The sequence below is a fragment of the Apium graveolens genome, chromosome 5, assembly GCF_009905375.1.
Source record: "Apium graveolens cultivar Ventura chromosome 5, ASM990537v1, whole genome shotgun sequence".
NCBI classification, from domain to species: Eukaryota; Viridiplantae; Streptophyta; class Magnoliopsida; order Apiales; family Apiaceae; genus Apium; species Apium graveolens.
In genome coordinates this window covers 302,427,287-302,455,099 of record NC_133651.1, presented here as the reverse complement: position 1 = coordinate 302,455,099, position 27,813 = coordinate 302,427,287, and the positions used below count along the sequence as shown (strand labels likewise).

The 27,813-nt window shown below is 34.8% G+C and overlaps 1 protein-coding gene across 1 annotated transcript; it reads left to right on the top strand.

Moving 5' to 3' along the window:
- The first annotated feature begins 4,721 nt into the window (after positions 1-4,721).
- LOC141659276 (UDP-glycosyltransferase TURAN-like) lies at positions 4,722-12,043 on the top strand. Its single transcript, XM_074466072.1, has 17 exons — positions 4,722-4,846; positions 4,978-5,075; positions 5,797-5,830; positions 7,578-7,633; positions 7,736-7,873; positions 8,041-8,189; positions 8,269-8,358; positions 8,466-8,532; positions 8,607-8,670; positions 8,766-8,871; positions 10,192-10,358; positions 10,464-10,574; positions 10,646-10,707; positions 10,821-10,873; positions 10,986-11,061; positions 11,195-11,323; positions 11,401-12,043. Exons 1-17 carry the CDS (start codon positions 4,840-4,842, stop codon positions 11,419-11,421), a joined length of 1,428 nt encoding a protein of 475 aa, XP_074322173.1. The 5' UTR covers positions 4,722-4,839; the 3' UTR covers positions 11,422-12,043.
- Positions 12,044-27,813: the final 15,770 nt, after the last annotated feature.

Here is a 27,813-nt window from a genome sequence, read left to right as displayed (position 1 = left end):
GCATAAACAGACTCAAATATATAAAACAAATGTAATGCATGAATGCAACTACGTGAATGCAACTAAATGATAATGCAATCGATCCCCTCAGAATAACCATAACCAAATGAATAATCCAACGCCTCTAAGAATGCAATGACTCTAAACAGAGTTCGCATAAATCCCATAAATCAACTTACAAACCAGAAACGTGCGTGTGTGTAACGCTTAACAGATATACTCTCGATACTAGATCAATAACCATAACTTATCTATCATCAAAACAATCACAAGTTTATAAACAGAATAGACGTTCAACGCATAAAGACTCACAACACCTCCTTCCTACTAGAGTTATACAAGGATTCACGATATTATTGAATACAAAACAAAGATGCTTATTTGATCGTGCAATGAATGAGTTCCAAAAGATTTATGCAATAATACCCATGTAGCGGGTATTAGGTTAGCGGATCCCAAACTATAAAAGCCTTAGGTCACTAGGCACAAAGTCCCCTAGAACTTAATAACTCGAGTATAAAAGAGCTCACTCTTGATCAATTATGCATAAACACATACTTTTTCCTATTTTTTCTTTTCTTTTTCTGAATGAGTGCGTTTCGCTCCATCTCATTCAACCCTAGACTACTCATAAAATATGAGCCGGCTACTAGCCATTTGACGCCTAGTCTTAATCACAACTAGCAATGAAATCCAAGTTTGTCTCCAGTTTAAAAATTAGTATTCTTTTTGTCATTACAAGAATACCAAAAATTCTAGATATAACCAAGTAATTAAATCTCAATAAATAAACAAGTATGATCATGATCTAGATTAAAAGCAATCATATAAGACTTTGTGATTTTTTTTTTGGCATGCAAATTAATTCATTAGACTTAAATAACCTTTTAGTCGTCATCACCACACTCCAATTTAACATCAACTTATCAATCAGAAACAACCCAACCTAAGGGATCATGTTATATGCATGCACATGCAACTAAATGAACTCACATAATAACACAAATAAAAATGTCCTATATGAACAATCATGCAAAAATATGAATGAGTTACAACTAAACATGCAACATGAATCTATATGAATCTATATGGACACACACAAACTAATCCTTACATTATCACCCCCAAACTTAAATTTTTAATGTCCTCATTGAAGATAATAATAAGGATTTCAGGCATACCTAGTTAGCGGGAGGATCACCCTCAAGGATCAGGTGGCCAATCAACCTTAACACCAGTGTCCCGGAAAACAGTACCGAGAGTGAGCGTCAAATCTTCAGCAAAACGTCGGTGGATGTCATGCATGGCCTCAATATGCCAAATCAACCATCTATACTGCGCATCACCACGACCAAACCTATCAACTACTTGCTGCGTATGAGAAGAACCCTATGTAAGCACGGGAGGAGCCGGTCGGTCATCCTTTAGATTATCATAGATATATTCCAACCCCTTGTCAGGAGGTGCACCCAAGAATGCATAACTCAAGTGATCTGGCAATGGGTTGAGTTCAAGTGTGGGAGCTTCTTCAACAGACGGCTCGAGACGCTCCTGATAAATTTTCAGCTCTACAAACCCCAGAGAATTGAATGGCATATCCAAATTCCTCTTCCACGGAGATGCATTCAAAACCTCCAGTTGCTCAGCTCCTTTTTCATCTTCAATAACTGAATTCCCTATGAAGGATCTCTCTAAGGTATCTGACTTTGGCAATTGCTCAAGCTTTGAATTCATGACAAAATAAGAATAATCTATTTTGGGAGAAAATTTTATAATCTATTTTGGGAGAGAATTTTATAAAAAAATAGAATATTTGTTTGTAACAAAATAAGAATATAAATTAGACATTAACGATAGCTATTGACGAACCTTAATTTTTGAATCGTCTTCTCTCATAGTTGTTATATAGTTTTATTTTTTTATTAGATTATTTAGTTGATAATTAAACCCATCATAATATTTTTTCTTCACACTTCTTAATTATAAGAGATAATTTTTTTAAATTATTTTTAATATCAGTCCATTTGTACACACAATAATAAAAAAAATACACAACAACAACGAACTGGAGCCCTTAGCCTTATATGTCACTAGCGGGCTCGCCTCAGTGAACGAATGTTACTAAAATGTACTGTCTGATTACATTCAATTTAATTTAGACCATGTACATCTGCGGAGATGATATTTTTCGAACTCCAAATATAGATAATAACTCTTTCTTACAGATTTAAACCGCCTTATGTATCAAATGCTCAAAGTTGACGAGTTACATACGATTAACACACATATATATATGATCATCTTAATCAAATAAGATAAGAATAATTATGGAGATCTTAAATCTGTACCCAAATTGAATACAAAGTAGCAAATATCATGTGTAATGATATGACTGCCTCGGAGACGGAGCGAAACAAGGCTTACGCGAGCTTAAGCTCATGATGATTTTAAAGAAAAAAATTACTACTTATGCATATTGTTGTTGGACTAATTTCGTAACAACACGAAATCAGAGTGTTGCTGAAATAGTAGAGTGATTTGCGTATGAATGTGGCTGATTGTTGGGGTTAGGGTTTATAAAAAAATAGGGTGGCTGGACTTGGGAGGTGTCTCGATTTGTCTCGTTGTATCGGATCCTTTTGCCAAGATGCCTGCGCATGCGTACCAATTTATATTGGATCAAGTGTACACAGTTATGTAAAAATTGGGTTTATTCCTAAGAGACTTTAGGGATAAGTTTAGTTAATGTGCTTGATTAACGATTTTATATTATTTAATTTTGGCGTTGTGATATATTCCTGATTTGAAAGATATTGTTTCGATATATTTTCCGTAATTTATTTTCTGATTGATTTATTTTCTCGTTTCACGGAGAGGATAAAACTCGTGCATTAAGTTATAATTATTAATCGAAATTAATAATTAATAAATATTGGAAATTTGGGAGAACAGACCATGCCAAAATGTAACATAACACATATGATGAGTTTTCTTAGTCCAACTATGTTTGAAACCCAACTAAGTTATTCAATTTATTCAAACCGAGTAATATCTAATACCTAATTTACGACCCCTGCTAAATAAAAATCAATACTCAAGTGAGCACTGAAGCTACAATCGTAATTCTGTGTTTGAAACTTGGCCAGTGATACGTTAAGACCATCTGATTTTGAATTCCTAATTTCGTCCCTGGATTGTGTACAAATCTATAGTATAGCGGGAATAGAGACAATTTGGTTCAACGGTTTGATTCAACGATAATTATCTAATTTTGATTATTACAAAAATAGATAAATACTGTTATATACCTAATAAACTACTAAATTATTAAACTACTACTAAATATAGTATACTTATCCTACTAAACTACGAATACAACTTATCCTATTATTAAAAGATATAAATAATAGTGTTATATATCTGCCAAACTACTAAATTATTAAACTACTAGAAATAGTCTATTTATTCTACTAAATTACGACCGCATGTTATTCTATTATTTTTATTATAAATTTATAATCATTATATATTTATATAAATATTTTAAAAATATAATATAACTGGATAAATAAAAATTTAAAATATTAATGGAGATAATTTGGTTCAACGGTTTGGTTCAACAATAATTCCCTAATTTTGATTATTATAAAAATAGATAAATAGTGTTATATATCTAATAAACTAATAAATTATTAAACTACTACTAAATACAGTATACTTATCCTTACTAAACTACGAATACAACTTATCCTATTATTAAAAGATATAAATAATAGTGTTATATATCTGCCAAACTACTAAATTATTAAACTACTAGAAATAGTCTATTTATTCTACTAAATTACGACCACATGTTATTCTATTATTTTTATTATAAATTTATAATCATTATATATTTATATAAATATTTTAAAAATATAATATAACTGGATAAATAAAAATTTAAAATATTAATGGAGATAATTTGGTTCAACGGTTTGGTTCAACAATAATTCCCTAATTTTGATTATTAAAAAAATAGATAAATAGTGTTATATATCTAATGAACTACTAAATTATTAAACTACTACTAAATATAATATACTTATCCTACTAAACTACGAATACAACTTATCATATTATTAAAAGATATAAATAATAGTGTTATATATATGCTAAACTACTAAATTGTTAAACTACTAGAAATAGTCTATTTATTCTACTAAATTACGATCACATGTTATTCTATTATTTTTATTATAAATTTATAATTATTATATATTTATATAAATATTTTAAAAATATAATATAACTGGATAAATAAAAATTTAAAATATTAATGGGAACCCGTGCATCGCACGGGATTTATGCTAGTTAATTAGTAATAATGATCCCATGCATTCATATAAATATCACGAATACATATATAAAATTATGAAAACATTATTATTATATCATCTGGGAACAAATTTTAATATATAATTCGGTAAAATTAATACATTAATACATTTGGAAAGTTGCATGTTGGCGGACTTCGGCAAAATTTTTTTATGCATGATGCTGCTAAAAGCGCGGGCGAATTCAGAAATTAAATTATGCTAGAAATCAACAATACTTTATAAATTTTAATTTTCGGGACATTTTCAAATATTTTCGAAAAAAATTAATAATAAAAAAATGTAAAATTTGTTTTAGGCCCGGTCTGATCTCGCAGTTGTAAACTGAAACTATTAGTACAAGACTACAAGCCCAAAAAAGGCCCATTATTCTTAACCCAAATCAAAACTATCATGTTCTTGCATTTCAAGAACAGAGCTCATTGTTTCAACTTCCAAATTCACTTACTGAAGATCAACAACAATGCCAGGTTCTGCCCTTATCAATTTTATTTATCTTATTTGCACACTTAAAATCAAATTAATTTGTTTAATTTCGCAAGTTTATGTTATTAATTGAATAAAAATTGAAACTTGATGATGAATTGATGGTTGATTGTAGTGGAAGAAGAGAGGAGAGGCAGGGCAGCTTTGGTAGTTCTCGGCGATATCGGTCGCAGTCCTCGAATGCAGTATCACGCCCTTTCTCTTGCTCGCCAGGTCATTTTTTGGTGATTGTTTGTGTAATGTGTTATGTAGTTTATCAAATTTAGTGGAATTGATTTGAAGTAAGAATTACAGTTGTAAACTAGGTTTTTCGGGGTTTTTAATTTTTTATTTGGGTTCCAATAATATTCCGTTATGATTGGTTTATTGGGATGCTAGTTTATTGATGCTGAATTTAGATTAGTGAATAACTGATCAAACGAGATGTATATTGTGTTGTATCACTTCAATTGCGGTTTAGGAGGGGGAGGTCGTTTCCGAGAACACTTATTCTTTTGAAGTTTATAGAGATTTTTTTTTAAATAGTCGTTTTTGAGAAGTTGCAAAAAAGGTATACAAAATGTTGTTGTCTAATTACCTTACTCTTTATTTTTTAAGTTTAATATATTAACGCCTTTTTAGTTTTTGTATAATTGCTCTGTAGCACTTGAGAAGTAAAATTTCTGGAAATGATATATAGGATAAACACAGTACCACTAATTACGACATTCTAGGTAAAAATGTGGCTAGGTTGAGGGGATACAGACTGCACATAACAAACCTTCATATTGATCTTTTGTGTTTTGTATACATGAAAGGGCGCATAACTCTGTTGCATCAATCTATTTACTTTTTAGTAACTCTTGCACTGAAGTTTTGTCATTGTTTAATTGATTAAGTTTAAGGCCAGTTATCCTAAATTTTGATCAGTTCTTGATGTCATGTTTTTATGCAGGCATGCTTGGAAGTGGATATAGTTGCATATGGAGGTGAGATGTTTTTATAATTTTTACTCAATAGCATTTTCTGTTCCTATTAAATTATAAGGTATTTTTGTAACTTTCACGGGTTATATATAGTATTTGATGCTTTGTTTGGTTATAGAGAAACTATAGCTACTCTGGGAAGTAAGTTCGAAAATTTGATTGTGACATGCAAACCCTGCTACACTCTTTTGTGCAAAAACTTGTATCGATCTTTTTTGGCGGTGTTGGCCTTTGTGTTTAAAGATCATTTCATTCTATTACACCATTGTTGATTGACACATTTCTTAATTAACTAGACTGGGTAATTAATAGTTTTCTACTTGTATTTCATTGTTGTTCCTTAGTACTATCTCCGTTAAAAACCGGAGGCATAGCAGAATTTAACATAATTTTTTACTATCATTTTTTAACGGCTGTTGACTATACTATCATTTGGAAGTTACAGTTTACTTATAGTTTTTAAGGATACTAGTAATAAGATGTAACATCTTCCTGTAAAAATGCACTTTCCACTTTCTATAGAAAACTTGTATTAGTTTTGTTTCAATTTTTTTTATTGAAACAAGTTTTTTTAAGTTCTAATTTTTTACTTATTTTAATTTTAAATTCATTGCGATACATGCAAATTAGATTCTAGTTATAATTTTTAGCTAGATAAAAATGTAAGTACACTTATTTTACTTATTTTTATGGTGGCAAAGCATATATTTCACTATTTTAAAGGACATTTTTTGGTGATAATTGAATTTTATTGCATAATTGTTAAATGTACTTTAAATAGTGCCTTACCTCAATAACACGTGGAAGTCTATATTATATTCTTACTATGTGTGAAAATGTCATGTACATTTAGGCCATGTTTTGTTTCATGGTATTAAGCATAAGTATAGGATATGATTATAATCCTTTAAATTTTTCGATCCATGTTTGTTTTGTGAAATTCTTTTTGGTATTAATCCAAGGTTATAATCCTTTAAATTATCCTATCTTATGTTTTGTTTTTCGGAGTAAAGGATATGATTGTAGTCCTCTCTAGTACTTGGTTGGACGAGGTATTAATGTAATCCCCTCTAACAAGTCACTTTTTATAGGATTATATTCGCCTCACTATGATTCCATGTCAACGAGGTATTAATTTAATCCCCTCTAACAAGTCACTTTTTATAGGATTATATTCGCCTCCCTATGATTCCATGTAAAACAAACATAGAATTAGAAAACTCAAAGGATAGTAGTCCAATCCCATGCTTATCTTTCAAAGCAAACATGAGATAAGATAATTTAAAGGATTATCAAATATTAAAGAATTATAGGCTAGTCCTAATCTTAATACTTCACAACAAACATGGAATAGGATAATTTAAAGGATTATAATTTGTTGGATTGTTAATGACGGGACTACTATACCCGGATAACAATTCAGGGATTTATAATCCCTCGAAACAAACATGGCCCTAACTCTTTCATTCTCCTTTATGCGTCTGCTGCCTATGCTAATATCTAAGATGTTTCTTGGTATATGCAATAGTTCTGTCTGCTATGATAAATGTGATTTCTTACCTGTTTCGGATATGGTGTAAGGATCAGACACCAAAATGATAAAGTTTGTGACTGCAAAAGTTGGTTATTTGCTTGCTTAATTTTGTTTCTGTTCATAAATCTGCATCTTTTTGGAAATCCAGGGACGTCTAATAGTTTTGTTTGTGCTAATCCTTTCTCTTTCTCTTCTTTGTCCTTTATGCTTGAATAGGTTCTGATCCCCACTCTGCTGTATTAGAGCACCAATCTATTCATATTCATAATATGGTACTGTTTTTTGCTAATAACTATACCAAAACTTGATCCCCTTAAATTCATTCCTGAATATTTTATGTCTGTCACTGAATTCTCAGTGTTCTGGTTCCGCAGAAACCCTGGCCAGCATTCCCTCATTTGCTGAAGATACTTCAGCCTTTGATGCTTTTATTCAAGCCTCTGTTTCAATTTATAGTGCTGCTATGGTTTCTTTGTGTTGAGATACCTGCTCCCGATGTTTTCATTGTACAGGTGAATTTAATGTTGTAACTTTTCAAATTTTTCGAAGTGCAATGCTGTGATGTTTTTATGGAAATTTACTCTTTTCAGACATGTTTTTTTAATTACTTTGCAAAAATGGACATGCTATATATCTTGAATCTTGATCGAGGCAATTGTACATTTTTCTGCTTGTGTAGAACCCGCCTTCTGTTCCTACTTTAGTGGCTGTAAAATGGGCCAGCTGGATGAGGCGGTCCAAATTCGTAGTTGATTGGCATAATTTTGGATATACATTGCTTGCATTGTCTCTTGGGAGAAGTAATCCTTTTGTGGCAGTGTATCGTTGGTAAAACTTCCTTTACATACAAAATTTCTTGTGATTTTGAGACTTTAAGTGCCATGTACATGACCCGGTATACTCTTAGGTTTGAGAAACATTATGGAAAGATGGCAAATGGTTCCTTATGCGTGACACAGGCAATGCAACTTGAATTGGCTCAAAATTGGGGAATTAAGTAAGAGTTTCAGCTTATAAGTTTAAAGTCTTTTGCAGTTTGCTTGTTCACATTTCATTTCTGTGTAATGAATTAAATATGAGTTCTGGTGGCGTTTCTATGTGCAGAGCTACCGTTTTATATGATCAGCCTCCTGAGTTTTTTCATCCTACTTTACTCGAAGAAAAACACAAAGTAAGCCATATTTATCTTCTCACACATCTTCAAGAGTGCATTACTTTACCGATCATGATTGGGTTGGATTCTAGCTATTTTGTAGGATTGACAAAAATATAAAGGAGCCCCGTGGTCATCAAGATTGCATTAGCAATGGTAATGTAGTTAACTTATCTAGTCTTTAGTTCCGTGATGATGAGTTTCAGCAGGATAGAATCCATATGAATGTGTACACTACTTATGTTTGACAGGTAAAGATGAACATAATCCGAATGCAACTTTATTTACTACCCAGGTCGGCATGGATATAATCTTGAATCAGAACCGTCCAGCACTCATAGTTAGCAGTACAAGCTGGTAAGTTGTTGATGATGTGGGCATGTTGCAGCTATTGACTCGTAAGTTTATGTATATTCCCTGTCAGTCCTTACAACATGTGTTGTAAGTTCTTACTTGTGCCCGTTTGGGAAATCTTAAAATAAGTAACTTATGACTTAAAATTAATAAGTGGCTTAAAAGTGATACGTAGATGAATACTTATAAGTTATGTAAGTGTTTGGTTAATTTTACTTATAAGTCAGGATTTTTTTTAACTTAAATGAACTAAAACAAATAATTTTTAAATACAATTATCTTAATTCATTACTTTTAAATTAACTTAACATTTAAAAACATATATTTAAAAACTAAAATTAATAAAAAAGTGAAAAATCAAAATAAGTTGAGAAAAAGTACGTTCTTACCAACATTCAACTTATCAGCTTAAATTCGACTTATAAGTTGAGTCGACAAACAGTCCGAGATAAGTACTTACGGGCTTATAAGCTATAAGTAACTTATAAGCCGGTAAACAAACAGGCCTGTTAGACAACACACACACATATGCAGATATATTTTTTTTATATTCCTAATTGTAGCAACTTGTCTTTCATTTTTTGTGGGTTGTGGACATGTATTATTGCCCTCCTGCCAGGTCTTGTGGTAACAAGAGATCGATGTTTCAAGCCTCAGTAGTGGTTTTTTTCTGGAGAATATTTAAATTTCCGCAATTGCCCAGTACAAAAACAATGTTAATTAGTGGTAAATGAGATATAGTAGAAGTACTGTGATACTATGAGGGGAAAAAAGTGTTGGTAATAAATAGGAAATATTTACTTTCAAGTATATTATGGTGTCTAGTATGCTGTTGTGGGCTTTCCTATGCAAGATCGTATAACCCATTATGAAAATTGAAACTGAATATTTTTTAATTTTATTTTTTGGCTTCGACCATATCAGTTTTCTCATTTTAATATTAGGTTGCAGATATATGTTTTCTACTTTGTTCTCTTCTATTAGAAAAATTATTGTACGAAATGCTGAAGGCTTGAGTCTTGAAAAACATCCATTCCTTATTTGCCGTATTTCTTCGTAATCGTAATTGTGTTTTTGAGGCGGGCATTTTGTTTTTCATTCTGAAAACTCATATTGTTCTTCCTTGACTTTTAGAAAAATTATGTACTAGAAAATGGTTATTTTTTAAAAAAATTGGAAGATCCTTGTAAAAAAATTGCCCCTGCTGTTGGAACTTTCTAGTTCCACCACAATTTACTATGATTCCACTATATAGGCTACAGAGTAGTATCTAGTACTATTTATACTCTACTAAGTTACTGTAGCCATGGTTCTCTTTTTCAGGACGCCAGATGAAGATTTTGATATACTTCTCAAAGCAGCACTAATGTATGATAGACGTGTTGCTGGAATATTAAATGAGGATGTCTCAATCCCAGATGATGTACTTTCTAGGGAATATTGTGAGGGGAAGCAGTTCTTGTACCCTAGGTTGCTATTCGTTATTACTGGTACATAATTATGTGTCTTGTGCTATATGTCATTCATGGTATTGATAATGTATCATGTTTGCTAGCCTTGGAAATAAGTAATAACTCTTTCGGGGTATTATGTAGGTAAAGGACCTGAAAAACAAAAATATGAAGATAAATTGCGGAAGTTAAAACTCAAGCGTGTAGCATTTCGTACTATGTGGCTGTCAGCTGAAGATTACCCATTGCTTCTTGGTAAGTATATAAATATATATCCGGTCACCTGGTAGCTGCTTCTTTACCCTTCTGCCTTGCATTATGTCTAGGATCAGCAGATCTAGGTGTTTGCCTGCATACCTCATCATCCGGGCTGGATCTTCCAATGAAGGTATAATTTCGTTAAGTTCTGGATGCCTCTTTAGTGCTTAAAATTCGCGAGTGATATTATTTACCAATATAAGTGTATAATAATTTCGTATAATTGTTAATTTCCTTTATCAGGTTGTTGATATGTTTGGGTGTGGGCTGCCTGTTTGCGCTGTTTCATATTCATGGTAAAGTTGTTGATATGTGCAGTTTGCCAGTTTCTTATCGACTTTGTGATTTCATGGATGACAATCGACATATTAAGTCTTTATCTATATATCTGTGACTTATAATTTGAAGCATCAAGGAGCTTGTAGAAGTTGAAAAAAATGGTTTGCTTTTTTCGTCCTCTTCAGAGCTAGCTGATGAGCTAATGGTAAGATCAGATAATGATATACTGTATTCCAAAATTCATTAAAATATCTGATTGGTTTCTCTGCAGTTGCCACTAGTGCTCTTTGAAATGTGTTTTTAGATGTATAATGAGATCAGTCAAAAACTCTATGCAGATGCTATTTAAGGGCTTTCCAGATGAATGTGATGCTTTGAAGTTGCTGAAAAAAGGTGTACTAGAAACAAGGTCTTCTGTGAGTTGGGAAACAGAGTGGGAAGCAAATGCAAAGCCCTTGATAACACAGGCAAGATCAACGTCTTTACTTTCAACCTTCATTATGTTACACATGTAAGATTAACGGTAAAGGGTCATATTTTGCAGGTTATCTCTGAAAATTTCTGATGATACAAACTTTGCAGCTGTGACGATTGCAAGAGCTCATTCCAGATCCCCCTTAAGTCATGCTTATAGATTCTTAAATCACTAAAATGCTCAGTTATATATATATGGAAGATTTTATGTCATTATCCAGTGGAGGGAATGATTGTTGTGAGTGATATTTAAATCCCTTTCTCTTGATTTGACTTGGAAGTATCATCCAAACAGTTTTGTATCGAAATCAAATGAAATATATGAACTAGACGAATTAGCTTTAGAGTTAAAGGCTTTAGGTTTGGTGAATTTTGGATCCAATTCAAAGTTGATCCAAAACACTTGCAGGTCCGGCGGCTCTCGGACATATTTGACACATTTGAACAGAAACTTCATTTTTTTGGCACAGGTGTTCAAAAAAATCCAAAAGTGGCGCAGAACGCCACTTCCTCCGGGGTTCAACCCCAAAGGCCCAGAGGCCCAGAAGAAGTGGCGTTTTGGGGTAATTTTTTTTTTTTTTTTTGTTTTTTTTCTTTCCTCCCGGATTGAATTGTATTTGGTTGAATTGTTTGTAAGTTTTAAGTGGGAAATATGTAATGGAGACCTAGTTTTGAGTCTTCATATTAAATTGAGAAAAAATTATTTTGGTGTATTTTTTTTTTGTTGGGTAGTTCTGCAAGCCTATTTTTAGTACGTAATTTTTGTTTTAAAAAAAGTGTATGTATGATTTGTTGTGCCCTCAAAAAGGGTACCTTGGTAGTCGGCAACGAAAATATTCAATGAAGACCTAATATTGAGTTCTAATATTAAATTGGAAAAAAATTATTTTGGTGTAATTTTTTTTTTACTGGGGAGTCATGCAAGCCTATTTATAGTACGTAATTTTTGTTTTTTTAAAAAAAAGTGTTTATAAGACATTTTGTGACTTCAAAAAAGGGTACCTTGAGAGTCGGTAAAGAAATGTTTTTATAAAAGGGTAGCTTGTTTTTTTTTGTTGTAATAGAAAACAATAACATCTTTTAGTAAAAGTAACAAGATGAAATTGCCTTGTCAACTTTTAGAAATCCGAATCTTTAGACAAATATGAAAGTTAAAAGAAGTATTGTGTGTACGTAAATGAAATGCAGATTTCCTAAATTTACGGGAGTAGGCACATGCAAATTTTGAAATGAATGACAGAGGTGAATAATTTCATTTTAAAATTTATAGGGTCAATAATATTAATTATTTCCACATTCGTAACTGCAGAACCTAATATTACATATTGACCATGTAAAATTATGCCTATAAATAGCTGCAAAACTATAAGCCATCAACTAAATTTCCCCCTTTGTAGTATATTAGTTTGTAAATTTTGAGGCTGCTACAGTCAGGTCATGGACAAGGGCAAGGGATACGCTACTTCTGATATGATTACGGGGAAGTTAATTGGTATAAATGGACCGAATCTCAAGCACGGGATAAAGCTCAGCGAGCAGAAATTTGGCAGGTCAAACAATTTGTGAGAAGAATGCGAGGTATACGGGCCGCACAAGGGCATGCCGTACGTGATAATGAACAGTTCGTTGGCTATGGGGAAATGCACTTGAAGTTTATGAAATCATCGATCGAGTATAAAGAAAATATTAATAAGAATTTCAACTCTGGTCACATTTCAAAGGAGGAACATGAGTACGAGTTAAATGAAATGTCTCGACATTACCACTTCATGGAGGACGAGCTTGAGATGAGGAAAAAAGAGTACGAGGATGCATACGCAAAGCGTAGGGCTGAAAGGATACGTGAAGAGCACAAGGAGTGGGATGAAAAATATGCGAAATATATCGTCAAACTTGGGGATTTTTCTCAGGGACACGATGATGTTGGTATGGCTACAACTATATGTCATGGAAATCAGGGGCCCCACACATTGCCATCGTGTGATACTCGGTCAAGTACGTATGCCTCGACCCACGGAAATGGGGAGGGAGGCCATATGCATACATCCCCTCACATACAAGAGGATGAGGACTTTAATGATGAGTTTGATCAGTACGTAGCTAATCTTGCGGATGACTAAAAAAATTGAGAGCTTCATTTATTTTCCAATTTTCAGCTGCAATGTATTTCTCTTATTATATGTTTACATAATAAATGTTCCCTTGCAATGTAATTTGTTCCCAAGATGAATGGAAAATGCACTCTTTATTGCAATTTTTTGTTTACTACTTTACAGAAACATTTGTACTAATTGTGATAATATTCCCAAAGTTGATGACATTTTCAGAAGTGGTTGTAAATTTATTTTTGGAAAAAGTTTGTTCCATGTATTAGTATTGTTGGAAAAGTAAGTAGCACGTGAATCTTACAGGCATGTATTATTACTTGCTGGTAAATTTATGAGTTTTGACTATTCAGAAATGTAAGTATAAAATGATGATAAGGAAAATGACAAGGAAATGAGTTAGGTATCCCGTGAATACACAGTAGGAAGCACATGCAACAGTTTGACTAAAGTTTTCACTTTTTAGAGATGAAAGTAAAAGAAGTTATTTTTACGAATACCAGTCTGCAATTGCAAAGTTGGAAGGGTCCTCCACAGATAGGTAGCCACATGCAGACTGCAAGAAAGTAATTGAGTAGTCTTGTCAAATGCAGTAGAAGTTGTAAAAGCTGTATGATGTGACAAATGAATGTTAACTATTTCGAAGCAGTATGAGACGTAAGTAGCACGTGAATGTTACAGGCATGTCTACTTAATTTGTGTGGCCTTTCGTCCTTGTTTATTATGTAAATATGATGTTGTTCGGAAGTTAATGTTGTATACTAATAGAAGAGCAATGAGTTACACTCCTGGTGATATTATTCGAGCTACTGGTCGGAAATGGTTTTGTGATGACGATTTTAGATATTCAATGGATCCAAATTTACGTTACTCAAGAGGTTCAGTAATCACGATGCATAGGGAGTGGGAATGGCGTGTAGGGTGTTTGCAAATATGTGTAGCCCAATGTCAAGAACATGGAGTGCGAGTAACTAAACAACGCGCCATACACATGCAGCGAGACATCGTCCAATAATTGGAACTAGCTTTATTCCGTGCAAGAGAGGAAGAGAATCGAATGAGAATGCGTTTAAACCAGATGGATCTACAAACAAAATGTAGGGAGTTTGCTGAAGATGGTGACCATCACAGCGCAAGAATGTATCATCATTTCGCTACGAGTCCCGACTATATTTCTGATTGCTACTTGTCCGATGATGAGTAATATTTCTGAATGTTGTATTTTGATAGTGTACTTTATTAATTTGAGCTTTTGAAATTATTATTTTATATTTCTGAATGATTTGACTACTCAGATAGTGTGTGAGTGTTTATGATAAATTTAGTATGAAGTACTGTACAAATGTAATGTGACGTAGTTGTTAGCATGCCCTATAAATGTCTTAGTCATTTCAATTGGAAAGCATAAAATGGATAAGGGTAAAAAAAGAGCATCGTCAAGCACATCTAAGTCCATTTGGCGTCAGCGTAGTATCGCGGAATGTATTGGTCGTGGAAAGAAAAAGAAAGAAGATGAGAGTGCCAGAAATAAGAAGAAGTGCGTGAATCAAAACATTTTGGGCGAGATAAAAGCTGAAAAAGAAAAGCTCCAAAAGGCTTACAATGATCGATCCCTGCCGGAGGACGAACGCATCTGTCAGATCGATGAAGTGTATAAAAAATATGACAAAATGGAAATCAACCTGATTGAAAGAGAAGATAGTGAAATTGCATGGTATGTCGAAGGTCATCAGGCCTGGCGGGACGTTGGAGAAGGTGCGGATGAAGTTGTGGAGAGTGCAGGAACTGATGATGATCAATATGTTGTAAACCTTGCAGATTTTTAAGTTCTTTGTGATGTTTGTTGTATAATTTTAGTAACAATCTAAACGCCTAATTGGAATGTTTGTTTTTAATGGGATAAACCTGATAGTAGCTCCATATTTTGAAGTTCAAACGGACAACACAATAACCAACTTTTATATGTAATGTTCGAAATAGCAAGATAGAAAACTTAGATTATACAAATGATAATGGTAGTAAAACATTTGAAATGAAGCTAAGAAAATGCAATGAAGCTAAGTGTGGGCGCCCTGGGCACTTCTTGCTACACTTGGTCTGACCTTCTTGGTTGCATACACTACATGTCTTTCCTGACCGCGGACCATCAATCTCCGTTCGGATCTGCACCGATTTACCTTCTTAGATTTTACTTGGTTATATTTTATTGCTTACATTATTGCGTACAACATTATTGCATTTGTTGCGTTTCTTTGTTGCATAACAGACTTGTTTTTTTGAGGTTGTTGGTTGAGTTTTAAGATTGGGAAAGTGATAATATAGCGAAAATGCTGCCCGTTTTATTTTAAATTTTACAAATTCTAAAGCAGTGCTGGTAGTTCAGTTTTCTGCAGGGTTTTTTATTTCATGTCACACTTGCTTATGGAAAATTTACTTCTTGTGCAGGATTACATGGCTGGACGACAATTGATCAACCCCGGTCCAATTGACGGGGGATTACTTACTCAACAAAATAGGCATCATTCACAGCTTGTCTGGGGTGGCACAGTACACATTCTTGCCCCAGTCCGGTTTACTTATAAAGTTCTTTATGCTGTTTCTAAATGCATAAATTCAAATTTACTTATAGGGTAATGACGATCATTTACGGCTCCGCTCAAACTTCAAGACATACTGGGACTGTGTACTGGCTAATCCACTACCACAACCTATCCAGGATGCCATTACAGAAGCATGTTTTATGGGTGTTCTGCAAGACGGGAGTATGAGACATGATGCTGGCCTGATATCGGCTTTTCTTGATCGATGGCGCCCGAAGACGCATACTTTCCATCTCCGTTTTGGCGAGGCCACTGTTACACTTGAGGATGTGTACTACATATTAGGGCTACGTGACGTTGGACGTCCCGTGTTACCTATTCCAGGGGATGTAGATGCATTGTTAGTACATGAGCTTCTTGGTGTTGCCCCCGATCCACAGCAAGATACAGATGTTATAAAGAAGGGTGAAATTAAGATTAGTTGGTTGGTTCGTCAGTTCGGTGACTGTTCCCGTCTACACTCAGCTGCTGGTCATGATCATGAGTGTGAGCTACTGTACCACACACGTGCACACTTGCTTCTGCTCATTGGTTCTACTGTGCCAAACTACAATGGTTACCACATGCCTCTAAACCTCCTCCCATTTGTGCGACACGTGGGTCAGATTAGTACTTATAGCTGGGGCAGTACATGTCTTGCTTATCTTTACTGCCGCCTTTGCTCAGCTAGCATTGGATAAGACAGAGCTATATGGGTCGATGACATTATTACAGGTACATATCCACCCAACATACTTCACATTATAGGATGCATTATTCATGCGTACTTTAGGGGACATTAGACATACTGCATAATTTAGACACACTCCATACTACATGCATACTTTAGACACACTGCATACTTCAGACACACTGCATACTTTATGCATACTTTTAGGTGTATTATCCATGGATATTGAATGGTGCATGATCCATGCGTTTAACAAATATTCATTTATCGAATACGGTTCAGGTTTGGATATATGAGCATTGTACTGCCTTAGCTCCCAGACAGCGAGACCCTTATTTGATGCAGCATCCCCGTGCTCTCAGGTACGACTGTGCTTACACATTTATGACTCTTTGTTCATGTTCAAAAATATTCCAACAAAGTCTCTAACATAATACATTTCTTGCTTCAGGTGGATGGTCCCATTGGATGGTACGACTGTGCAGATGAAAGAGATATGTCCTAAGTCCAATCACGTGTGAGGATTTAGGAATAACTTTTATGTAATCTGTTTTGATTTCATTGATATTAATAAAAGACTTATTTTGTTTTTATTGCGGGCTCTATCTATTTAAATGTTTAATAAGATATACCACGGTTTAGAGTAAAGCTTTTTATGGATTGTGATGAGATCATAATAATGAGACATAAAAGATGATAACTCTAAACTTAAATAGTTCCTGGTCGTAGGATTACTAACTGGTAATTAATAATCCGCAAAGATCGGTACATACTATGCTTGCTTCATTATGAAGGATGTCTGTTCTCATAGACATTTGTGTGGTGACACTATAGCTAGTATATAGATGCTTATTATAGAATAAGTTCACTGAACATGACTCACACAGCTGAACAACTGATGGAGTTCACTCACGTGTCAGCAGTTGTTCACATAGTGATAGTTGTACAAGTATCCTTAGACTTGAGGTCATCATAGTCATCTTGTGTACACTGAATTATGCTTTGGTTTAGTTCTTAGTCTCAAGGGACAATTATAAGGGCTCTACTGGGTATAGGAATTTGTACACGAAGATAGTGTATGATCAATAAAGGATCTACCCCTTCCAGTGTAGGAAGAGAATGTTCAATGTTGATCCACTTATGTTAGTTCAGGAATCTCTGGCCAGAGTGAATGAAATTAGAAAGGAGTTTCTAATTTACATTAAATAGAACTAAGTATAGTGAATGGGAAAGCAAGTGATTAAATAAGATAGGCTTGACACAAGTTCCATGTCTTGTATTTAATTGTGACATTGCAGGGTAGAAGGAATTAATTGTACGGTAACTACTCACTGAATAGGTTCTTGGTATTCTAAGCAGTGAATTCGTATTATCCGGATAGTCGCGATATGCTGAGAAGTATCCCTCACGATGTAGAATAAATATGATTAATTAATTAATTAATCATATTTAATGAATTAGAGAATTTATATAAATAATGATAAAATAGTTTTATTATTATTTATTTCTACTACCGGCTTAATATTGAACTTATAGGGTCACACCATAAAAGATAATGATTTAATGGTGGAGAAATTAATTAATAATGGCTGATAATTATTTATTTATGAAATAAATAATTAATTGGCAAATTTAATAATTGATTAAATGAGATTTAATTGATTATAAATTAATTAAGAAAAAGTTCTTAATATTATTAATTAAGAATTTAATTTTTGGAAATTAAATCAAGTGAGAGAATTATTTCTAAAGTGTTTAGAAAAAGGATTAATAATTAAAAGGTGTTTTAATTATTAGTGAGAATAATAAAGGGTTAATAATAATAATATTTTATGGGAAAATTTTCAATTGAAAATTTTGCCTATAAATATACTATTATAGACCCTATTTTTGCCTCAACCAAAAAGATTTACAAAACCCTAATTCTCTCCATCTCCTCCTCCTTCATTACATCGTTTTCTTGGTTGATACCGGTGGAGTGCTTCACACTTGAGGAGCAGCTGCTAAGGATCTCCGTTCATCGTTTTTGGATCGCCATTAAAGACCTCCATTTTTCCATTAACGTAAATCTTCTTAAGGTAAACATACTGAACTACGAATTAAATATTATTTTTCGCATGGTTCCTGCGGAGGGTTTCATTTTTTTTAAGATTTAAATTTACGTTTTCGTTGCGTTTATGTGCTAAAAACCCTTCAATGGCATCAGAGCTACTTGCGAAAAGTTTTTAATTCGTTTATGTGTTTAACTATTTTCGATATATGAGCATGTACGTGATTCGCCATGATTTGATGTTGATATAATATGCTTATATATGTATGGTTTTGAATATATGATATTCATGTGAGTTGTATAATCAAAAGATGATTATGTAATCTGTATATATACTGATATATACATGATTTATGTTTGTTCTAATTATGAGAATCATATTAGATACGGATTCTGAATTGGCTGCTGCAGATTTGCTGAAATCTGGGTCTAGTGTCCGATTTACGCAAACGAATACCCTATTCCATAGGTAAACGAGCTTCTGAACAAAACTGATAGCTAAAACTATCAACGACTCATCTGTAAGGCATTTGACGTCATTTAATGCCCGTAAACAGTGATTCTTGTTTTTCTGATTTGATTCTGATTTTTCTGATTTTTGTCATATTTTCTTTTTATGATTAGATCATGGATAATATGATATGTTAAGATCAGATTATGTGTTTTAACATGCTTTTATGTGTTGTATGAGCATGGTGGATGGTTATGGCCTTTCGACCTTAGTGTAATGGCTTTGGTTTTGGTTTTAAATACGACTTGCATGTCGTCAATCTTTGTAATCAAAAATCTCGAATGTAACTCGAGTTATTCTTGTAAGTTCATTACATTAGTTTTACTTTCAATCATGTAATGTAATTGAAGACTCAAGAAGACTATCCAATGGAGGTTATACAAAGAAGAAGACGAGGCATACAAGAAGTCTAAACAAAGAAGAAGACTTATGTAATAAGTAGTTGTATTTATTTCCATCACCATATTAGATTGACCTTGATCTTTATCATGAGCTTGATAAAGATCACATATGATGGGGCCATAACCAAACACATTTACTTTATTGCACTTTACATTTACTTGTTTATTTAATTTTATATATGAGATATATGCCTATGTTTACCATGCGATGATAGATTTAGGTGAACTTAAATCAATATAAGGCGTGCTCTAGAAAATCTAGAATAGGAATCGTTTCTTGCCTTAACAATAAATATTATGAATACGATCATGAGATTCTTGTGTTTATGAAACACATAATTGAATATGAATTTTGAATATTGAGAGAAAGGATGATTCTGTCAACAACAGATTTCTATCTGTAAGAAAGGGTTATTAAGTGTGGCCTCTTGACAATGCTCCACCCGATCTGGGAATCATCTGATTATCAATTATTGATTTGAAATATTTAATTTAAAAGGAAGAATCTCTTTATAATATGATTATGATTGTAACGTAATACAATCCCTCTAAAATTAAATAATATCAAGTAGTAATTGGCCAATGACACAACGGGCTTGTGTCGGTCATAGCCTTCCAACATGGTAGAAAGTGGTTCTTATTTTTAAATCATTGTCGTTTCGTGCTATAGCCGAGGGCTTTGATTTCGAAATAAGAAATACTTGTCTATTACATAGAGATGTGTACATTGAATTAGAATCTAAAGGTCGGTACGTGCTACAGCCGTGGGCCGTTGGAGACTGATTCAATTATACGAAATGTTGGGTTAGACTTGACTTAGAATATTGAGTTTGTCGTGCCACAACCGTGACTCAATTATTCAAGATGCTAAACTTATATTAGAGAATAACATAAGATGTAATTGACAAGAGTTGTCTTCCTATTGAACATCACATGACGTTTCGTGCCACAACCGAGGTTGTGTGATGGAATGTAGGATCCCTATTCCCACTAGCATTATGAATGCTTAATTTTCTCTTAGGGGGTTGAAAAAATTAGATAGACTAGTGGCAGACACTTATGAATAAAGACCCGATTCATATAGTGTTTTGAAATGAAATTGAATATTTGCTAAGTGTTGTTATGTGTTTATCATTTACAGATTTACTATATTCGTCATGTCTTCTGCACTATCACTCCGGAGCATACTAGATGCTCACAAGTTGACTGGTCCTAATTTAGCTGTTTGTTTTCACTGTAACAAGTTGGGGCACTGGAAGAGGAACTACAAGGTTTACCTTGCAGAATTGAAGAAGAAGCGTAGTAAGACTACCGCTTCTGATTCATGCATGTTCATGATCGAAGTTAATATGTCACTAGGTCAAATTTCTACTTGGGTATTAGATATCGCCTGTGGTTCTCATATTTTGCAATTCGTTGCAAGGACTAAAGGGAAGTAGGACTCTTGAAAAAGATGAGGTGATTCTACGTATGGGCAATGGAGCAAGGGTTGCGGCCATATCTGTAGGATCATTTAGTTTATATATGCCTACAGGTAAGACTATTATTTTGAATAATTGTTATTACGTTCCCTCTATTGTGAGGAATATTGTTTCTATTCCTATGTTGGATGTGGATGGTTTTTTTATTTATTATTAAGAATAATGAATGTTCTATCCTTAGAGATAATGTTCTTTTTGGACGTGGCATTTTAAATAATGGTCTGTAAGCATGATTTACTTCAGATTGAACAAACTAATAAAAGAATACGAGATGATGAAAATATGACCTATTTATGGCACTGTAGGCTAGGTCATATTAGTGAAAATAGACTGCGGACATTGCATAAGGAAAGGTTACTTGACCCCTTTGATTTTGAATCATATCCTACATGCGAGTCTTGTATATTGGGTAAAATGACCAAATCTCCATTTAGTGGACATGGAGAGAGGGCTGCAGATTTGCTAGGATTGGTACATACAGATGTATGTGGACCAATGTCTACGCAAGCCATGGGTGGATTTTCGTACTTCATTACTTTCATAGATGATAAATCTAGATTCGGATATGTGTATTTGCTGAAACACAAGTCTGAAGCCTTTGAAAAGTTCAAAGAATATAAATATGAAGTGGAGAAACAAACCAAACACAGTATTATAACTCTTCGATCAGATCGAGGTGGTGAATACTTGAATGGAGAGTTTCTAGATTATCTCAAAGAAAATGGTATAGTCTCCCAGTGGACTCCTCCATATACTCCACAGTTAAATGGGGTATCTGAAAGGAGAAATCAAACTTTGTTAGACATGGTTCGGTCCATGATGAGCTATGCGAATTTTCCAGTATTCCTATGGGGTTATACATTGGAAACCTCAGCATATTTACTGAATAAGGTGCCTTCCAAATCTATTCCTCAAACACCATATGAGATATGGAAAGAAAGGAAACCGAGTCTTAAACACGTTAAGATTTGGGGATGTCCAGCTTATGTCAAGAAAGTTGACCCAGATAAGCTGGAATCTTGATCCATAAAATATAATTTTGTGGGATATCCTAAAGAGACTTTGGGGTATTACTTTTACACCGATCATCGGGTGTTTGTCTCCAGACATGCTACCTTCTTGGAAAAGTAGTTTATCCTTGAAGGAAACAGTGGGAGCAAAATTGAACTTGATGAAGTTCAAGAAGCACAAACTACTACGGATCAAGTGGAAACACCTGTTCAGACTGAACAACCTTCTGTGGAACAGCCCATTCGTAGGATAGGGAGAGTGTCTCGCCAACCTGAGAGGTATTATGGCCTTGTCATTGAGAATGACAATGAGTTGTCAATCATTGATGATGACGACCATGTGACCTATAATGAGGCTATGAGTAGTGTTGACTCAGAGAAATGGCATAGTGCCATGAAATCCGAAATGGAATCTATGTATACCAACCAAGTATGGACTCTGGTTGTGGCACCTGAAGGTGTTAAGCCTATTGGGTGCAAGTGGGTATACAAATGAAAGATTGGAGCAGATGGCCAAGTGGAGACCTATAAGGCCAGGCTCGTGGAAAAAGGATTCAAACAAAGGCAAGGGATTGACTTTGATGAAACTTTTTCGCCTGTAGCCCTGTTAAAATCAATTCGGATTTTGCTTGCGATTGCTGCTTACTACGACTATGAGATCTGGCAAATGGACGTGAAAATGGCCTTCCTCAATGGAGAACTTGATGAGGAAGTGTATATAACACAGCCAGAGGGTTTTCTTTCCAAGGGAAATGAACACCTAGTGTGTAAGCTGCTGCGAACCATATATGGTTTAAGGCAAGCTTCTCGTAGTGGAACATCCATTTTGATGAGACAATCAAAGAGTTTGGTTTTATAAAAAACATAGATGAACCATGTGTCTACAAGAAGGTTAGTGGGAGCGCGGTAACATTTCTTGTATTGTATATGGATGACATACTTCTTATAGGAAATGATATACCGATGCTACAATCAGTCAAAGTATGGCGATCAAAGAACTTCACCATGAAGGACTTGAGAGAAGCATCCTACATTCTCGGTATGAAGATCTATAGAGATAGATCTAGAAGAATGATAGGTCTTACCCAGGGTACATACATCCAGAAAGTGCTTAAAACGTTTAGCATGGAAAACTCCAAAAGAGGTCTCATACCGATGAGCCATGGAGTGTCCCTTTCCGAAAAAATGTCTCCTAAGACACCTGAGGAAAGAGAACGTATGAGTAAGATTCCTTATGCTTCAGCAATATGATATATCATGTACGCGATGTTGTGTACAAGGCCTGATGTTGCTTATTCAATTAGTGTGACGAGCAGATATCAGTCCAATCCAGGTGAAGACCACCAGAAAGCAGTGAAAAACATCCTTAAGTACTTGCGAAGGACTCAGAACATTTTTCTTGTTTTTGGTGGTGAATCTGAGTTGAAAATAGAGGAGATGTCAACGTCGAGAGAGTTGACACACATAACAACGTAGTAGACCCACTCACAAAGCCACTTTCTCAGAGTCACTTTGATCGTCATAAAGACAAGATGGGTATTAGATACCAGAGTGATTGGCTTTAGTACAAATGGGAGATTGAAAGAGATATGTCCTAAGTCCAATCAAGTATGAGGATTTAGGAATAACTTTTATGTAATCTGTTTTGATTTCATTGATATTAATAAAAGACTTATTTCGTTTTTATTGCGGGCTCTATCTATTTAAATATTTAAATAAGATATACCATAGTTTAGAGTAAAGCTTTTTATGGATTGTGATGAGATCATAATATTGAGACCTAAAAGATGATAACTCTAAACTTAAATAGTTCCTGGTCTTAGGATTACTAACTGGTAATTAATTATCCGCAAAGATCGGTACATACTATGCTTGCTTCATTATGAAGCATGTCTGTTCTCATAGACATTTGTGTGGTAACACTATAGCTAGTATGTAGGTGCTTATTTTAGAATAAGTTCACTGAACATGACTCACACAGCTAAACAACTGATGGAGTTCACTCATGTGTCAGCAGTTGTTCACATAGTGATAGTTGTACAAGTATCCTTAGACATGAGGTCATCATATTCATCTTGTGTACACTGAACTATGCTTTGGTTTAGTTCTTAGTCTCAAGGGACAATTATAAGGGCTCTACTGAGTATAGGAATTTGTACACGAAGATAGTGTATGATCAATAAAGGATCTACCCCTTCCAGTGTAGGAAGAGAATGTTCAATGCTGACCACTTATGCTAGTTCAGGAATCTCTGGCCAGAGTGAATGAAATTAGAAAGGAGTTTCTAATTTACATTAAATAAGCATAGTGAATGGGAAAGCAAGTGATTAAATAAGATAGGCTTGACACAAGTTCCATGCCTTGTATTTAATCGTGACATTGCAGGGTAGAAGGAATTAATTGTACGGTAACTACACACTGAATAGGTTCTTGGTATTCTAAGCAGTGAATTCGTATTATCCGGATAGTCGCGATATGCTGAGAAGTATCCCTCACGATGTAGAATAAATATGATTAATTAATTAATTATATTTAATAAATTAGAGAATTTATATAAATAATGATAAAATAGTTTTATTATTATTTATTTCTACTACCGGCTTAATATTGAACCTACAGGGTCACACCATAAAAGAGAATGATTTAATGGTGGAGAAATTAATTAATAATGGCTGATAATTATTTATTTATGAAATAAATAATTAATTGACAAATTTAATAATTGATTAAATGAGATTTAATTGATTATAAATTAATTAAGAAAAAGTTCTTAATATTATTAATTAAGAATTTAATTTTTGGAAATTAAATCAAGTGAGAGAATTATTTCTAAATTGTTTAGAAAAAGGATTAATAATTAAAAGGTGTTTTAATTATTAGTGAGAATAATAAAGGGTTAATAATAATAATATTTTATGGCAAAATTTTCAGCTGAAAATTTTGCCTATAAATATACTATTATAGACCCTATTTTTGCCTCAACCAAAAAGATTTACAAAACCCTAATTCTCTCCATCTCCTCCTCCTTCATTACATCGTTTTCTTGGTGGATACCGGTGGAGTGCTTCACACTTGAGGAGCAGCTGCTAAGGATTTCCGCTCATCATTTTTGGATCGCCATTAAAGACCTCCATCTTTCCATTAACGTAAAGCTTCTTAAGGTAAACATACTGAACTACGAATTAAATATTATTTTTTGCATGGATCCTACGGAGGGTTTCAATTTTTTTAAGATTTAAATTTACGTTTTCGTTGCGTTTATGTGCTAAAAACCCTTCAGCAGACACATTCGTTACGCGGAATTCGTTATGACCTAGATACCATGTTTGAGGATTCCTTCAGGTGGAGGTCCTACGGTGATTCCGCGGTTGAGGCACGAGACATCCCTGAGCTTGAGCTATCACTCATGAGTGCACCTTGCCCCCTCATTTACTTGACATGGGTGGAGTGGTGCTACACTGATAGGGTCACAAGACAGTTTGGATACTTGCAGCAGGTCCCTACTGACTCTCCACTTACTGACCATGATTCTTTCCATAGGGGTCAGAGAGGTTGGCCTCTTAAGTTCACTAGGGTGCGTGAGCTTTGGGAGTCACGTCACACTGCCGTGCTTGGTCCACCATCTTACAGACGCACTCGCAGTCCTATGTGCGCTGTTGACTATCCTGAGTGGGACGACAGAGTCACTGGGCGTTTCATGATCAACCCCAGGATTTGGAGGGACCAGCAAGGATTTCAGGGGTCGCAGGGACACCTACCAGTGGTTGTAAGATTACTCTTCTTAGATTAATATCTCTTCATTTGTCACAGTTTTCATTTCTGTATACATATTTACATGTTGTCAATACAAGTTGAGGGGTTGTCCGCTGCCTACCACCAGATTCAGGAGTCCGGCGTGGCTGAGGATGATGATAATATAGATGAGGCGCTTCAGGGTATACATGGCACATTATCTTCTACAGAGGCCTCCTCATCCATCTCCTGCTACCCCACGTACTAGCGGTGCTCATGCCTGTAGGCCAGGTATTGCATCTGTTCATGCTGCACCAGCTCCTCGGGATGGTTGAGAGCCTTGGCCTCGTCCATCAGGTGGAGAGGGTTCTTCGTTATACACCTCCCCTGGCTCAGGTTGGGAGCATAGCTTTCAGGGCCATGGACATACTGACCGTACCTGGGACCACTTCATTCAGGGAGAGGGAGATCCTTATACGACTACTTGGGGTCACAGTTCACAGGTCCATGATGCTGGTGGGTCTTCTTGGGGGCAGAGCACTCAGAGTCATGATGCGGGTACATCTACTTTTGGCCACCCCACTCAACGCCACAACCCTTATGTTGGTGCATCTACTATGGGCCACACTATTCAGGCCTCTTATGCTGTTCCTAGTGCCTGGGCTACTGGATCTAGTTGGGGCAATTCTACTCAGACTCATTACTGTCATCTGGTTCAGGATTTTCCACAGCCTATATACAGTTTCCCGCCCGAGATAGGTTGTTCGGGATTCTCTTTCAAGACCCCGCCTAGGGGCTTCGACCCCTGGCCAGTGCGTGATTCCTCCGTACAGAGTCATGAGCAGGGGCGTGAGATGCATACACCCCCTATCATGTAGGATGCAGATCTCGATGGTGACAGTGAGGGGCAGAATGATGATGATGATGATGAGGAAGCTGATCCTCCTATACAGCTCAGAAAACAGCCCCGTAGAGCAGTGAAAGGAAATGGGAGGCTATGCCACACCGGCGGGAGGTTCTGTGGCTGATCAGTACTGTTTCCCATATTTGCAGAATTGTTATTTTTAGTTTCCCATGTTTTCATTACATATTCAGTTCAGACTTATTTTTATTAGTTCTCGTCATTTTCAAACTTGTTATTTTTCTTACCCCACAATCTAGTCACTTCAATTCACGGTATTACATTTCATGGTGTTTGTTAAGTAATATTCAAGACGTACATACTTTAAGAAATTAAAACTGTCACATTCTGCAAATAACGTTAAACGGATAAAACAAAATAAATAAACTAATACATGAACGAAAACATAATAAGTGAAATGGAAACACAATCATAACATGACCACCGTCAATGCAATTACTCTAATTGATTTCATCTGCAAAAAATGATAATTCATATCAAATAGTTATACTTTCCTCTATATTTCATTAATATGATTTGACATCCACGTGGCCCTTTCCAGTATTCCTCCTGCACAATTATTTAATTTGCTTGCATGTGCTTTCTACTATATACTCACGGGAAAGGGTCTATAAATTATTGTCATATTTTACATGGGTGGGAGTAATGACACGTACATCAACAACACTAACAACCTTTACATCTTCATTACTTTTATGTTCCACAACTGTTAGTCTTATTAACTTTTCGTTATCACCCGACTACTTACGCTATATAAATTATACACCCTCACACATATTACATCCAAACAGTACTACGATGTCATCGTCCATAAATAAGAAGTGGTTGCTAAGTGAAAGAGATGACGATTACCGTAGTCTTAGGGTAAGCGATCCAGTGGAGTACTTTGTCGGTGTACGCCGATAATGGGTATTTCGACGTGAAGAATCTGAAAGCCTTACACATGATCTTATTGCGATGAGTGTAAGGGTTCCGCTTCGTTGTCCTCTATCCATATATCC

What these genes read in the sequence shown, in the direction of transcription:
- LOC141659276 (XM_074466072.1), top strand. An exon ending in GGATATAGTTGCATATGGAG is followed by an intron (nt 5,831 to 7,577) that starts GTGAGATGTTTT and finishes ATGCTTGAATAG; the next exon opens with GTTCTGATCCCCACTCTGCT. An exon ending in CTATTCATATTCATAATATG is followed by an intron (nt 7,634 to 7,735) that starts GTACTGTTTTTT and finishes CTGGTTCCGCAG; the next exon opens with AAACCCTGGCCAGCATTCCC.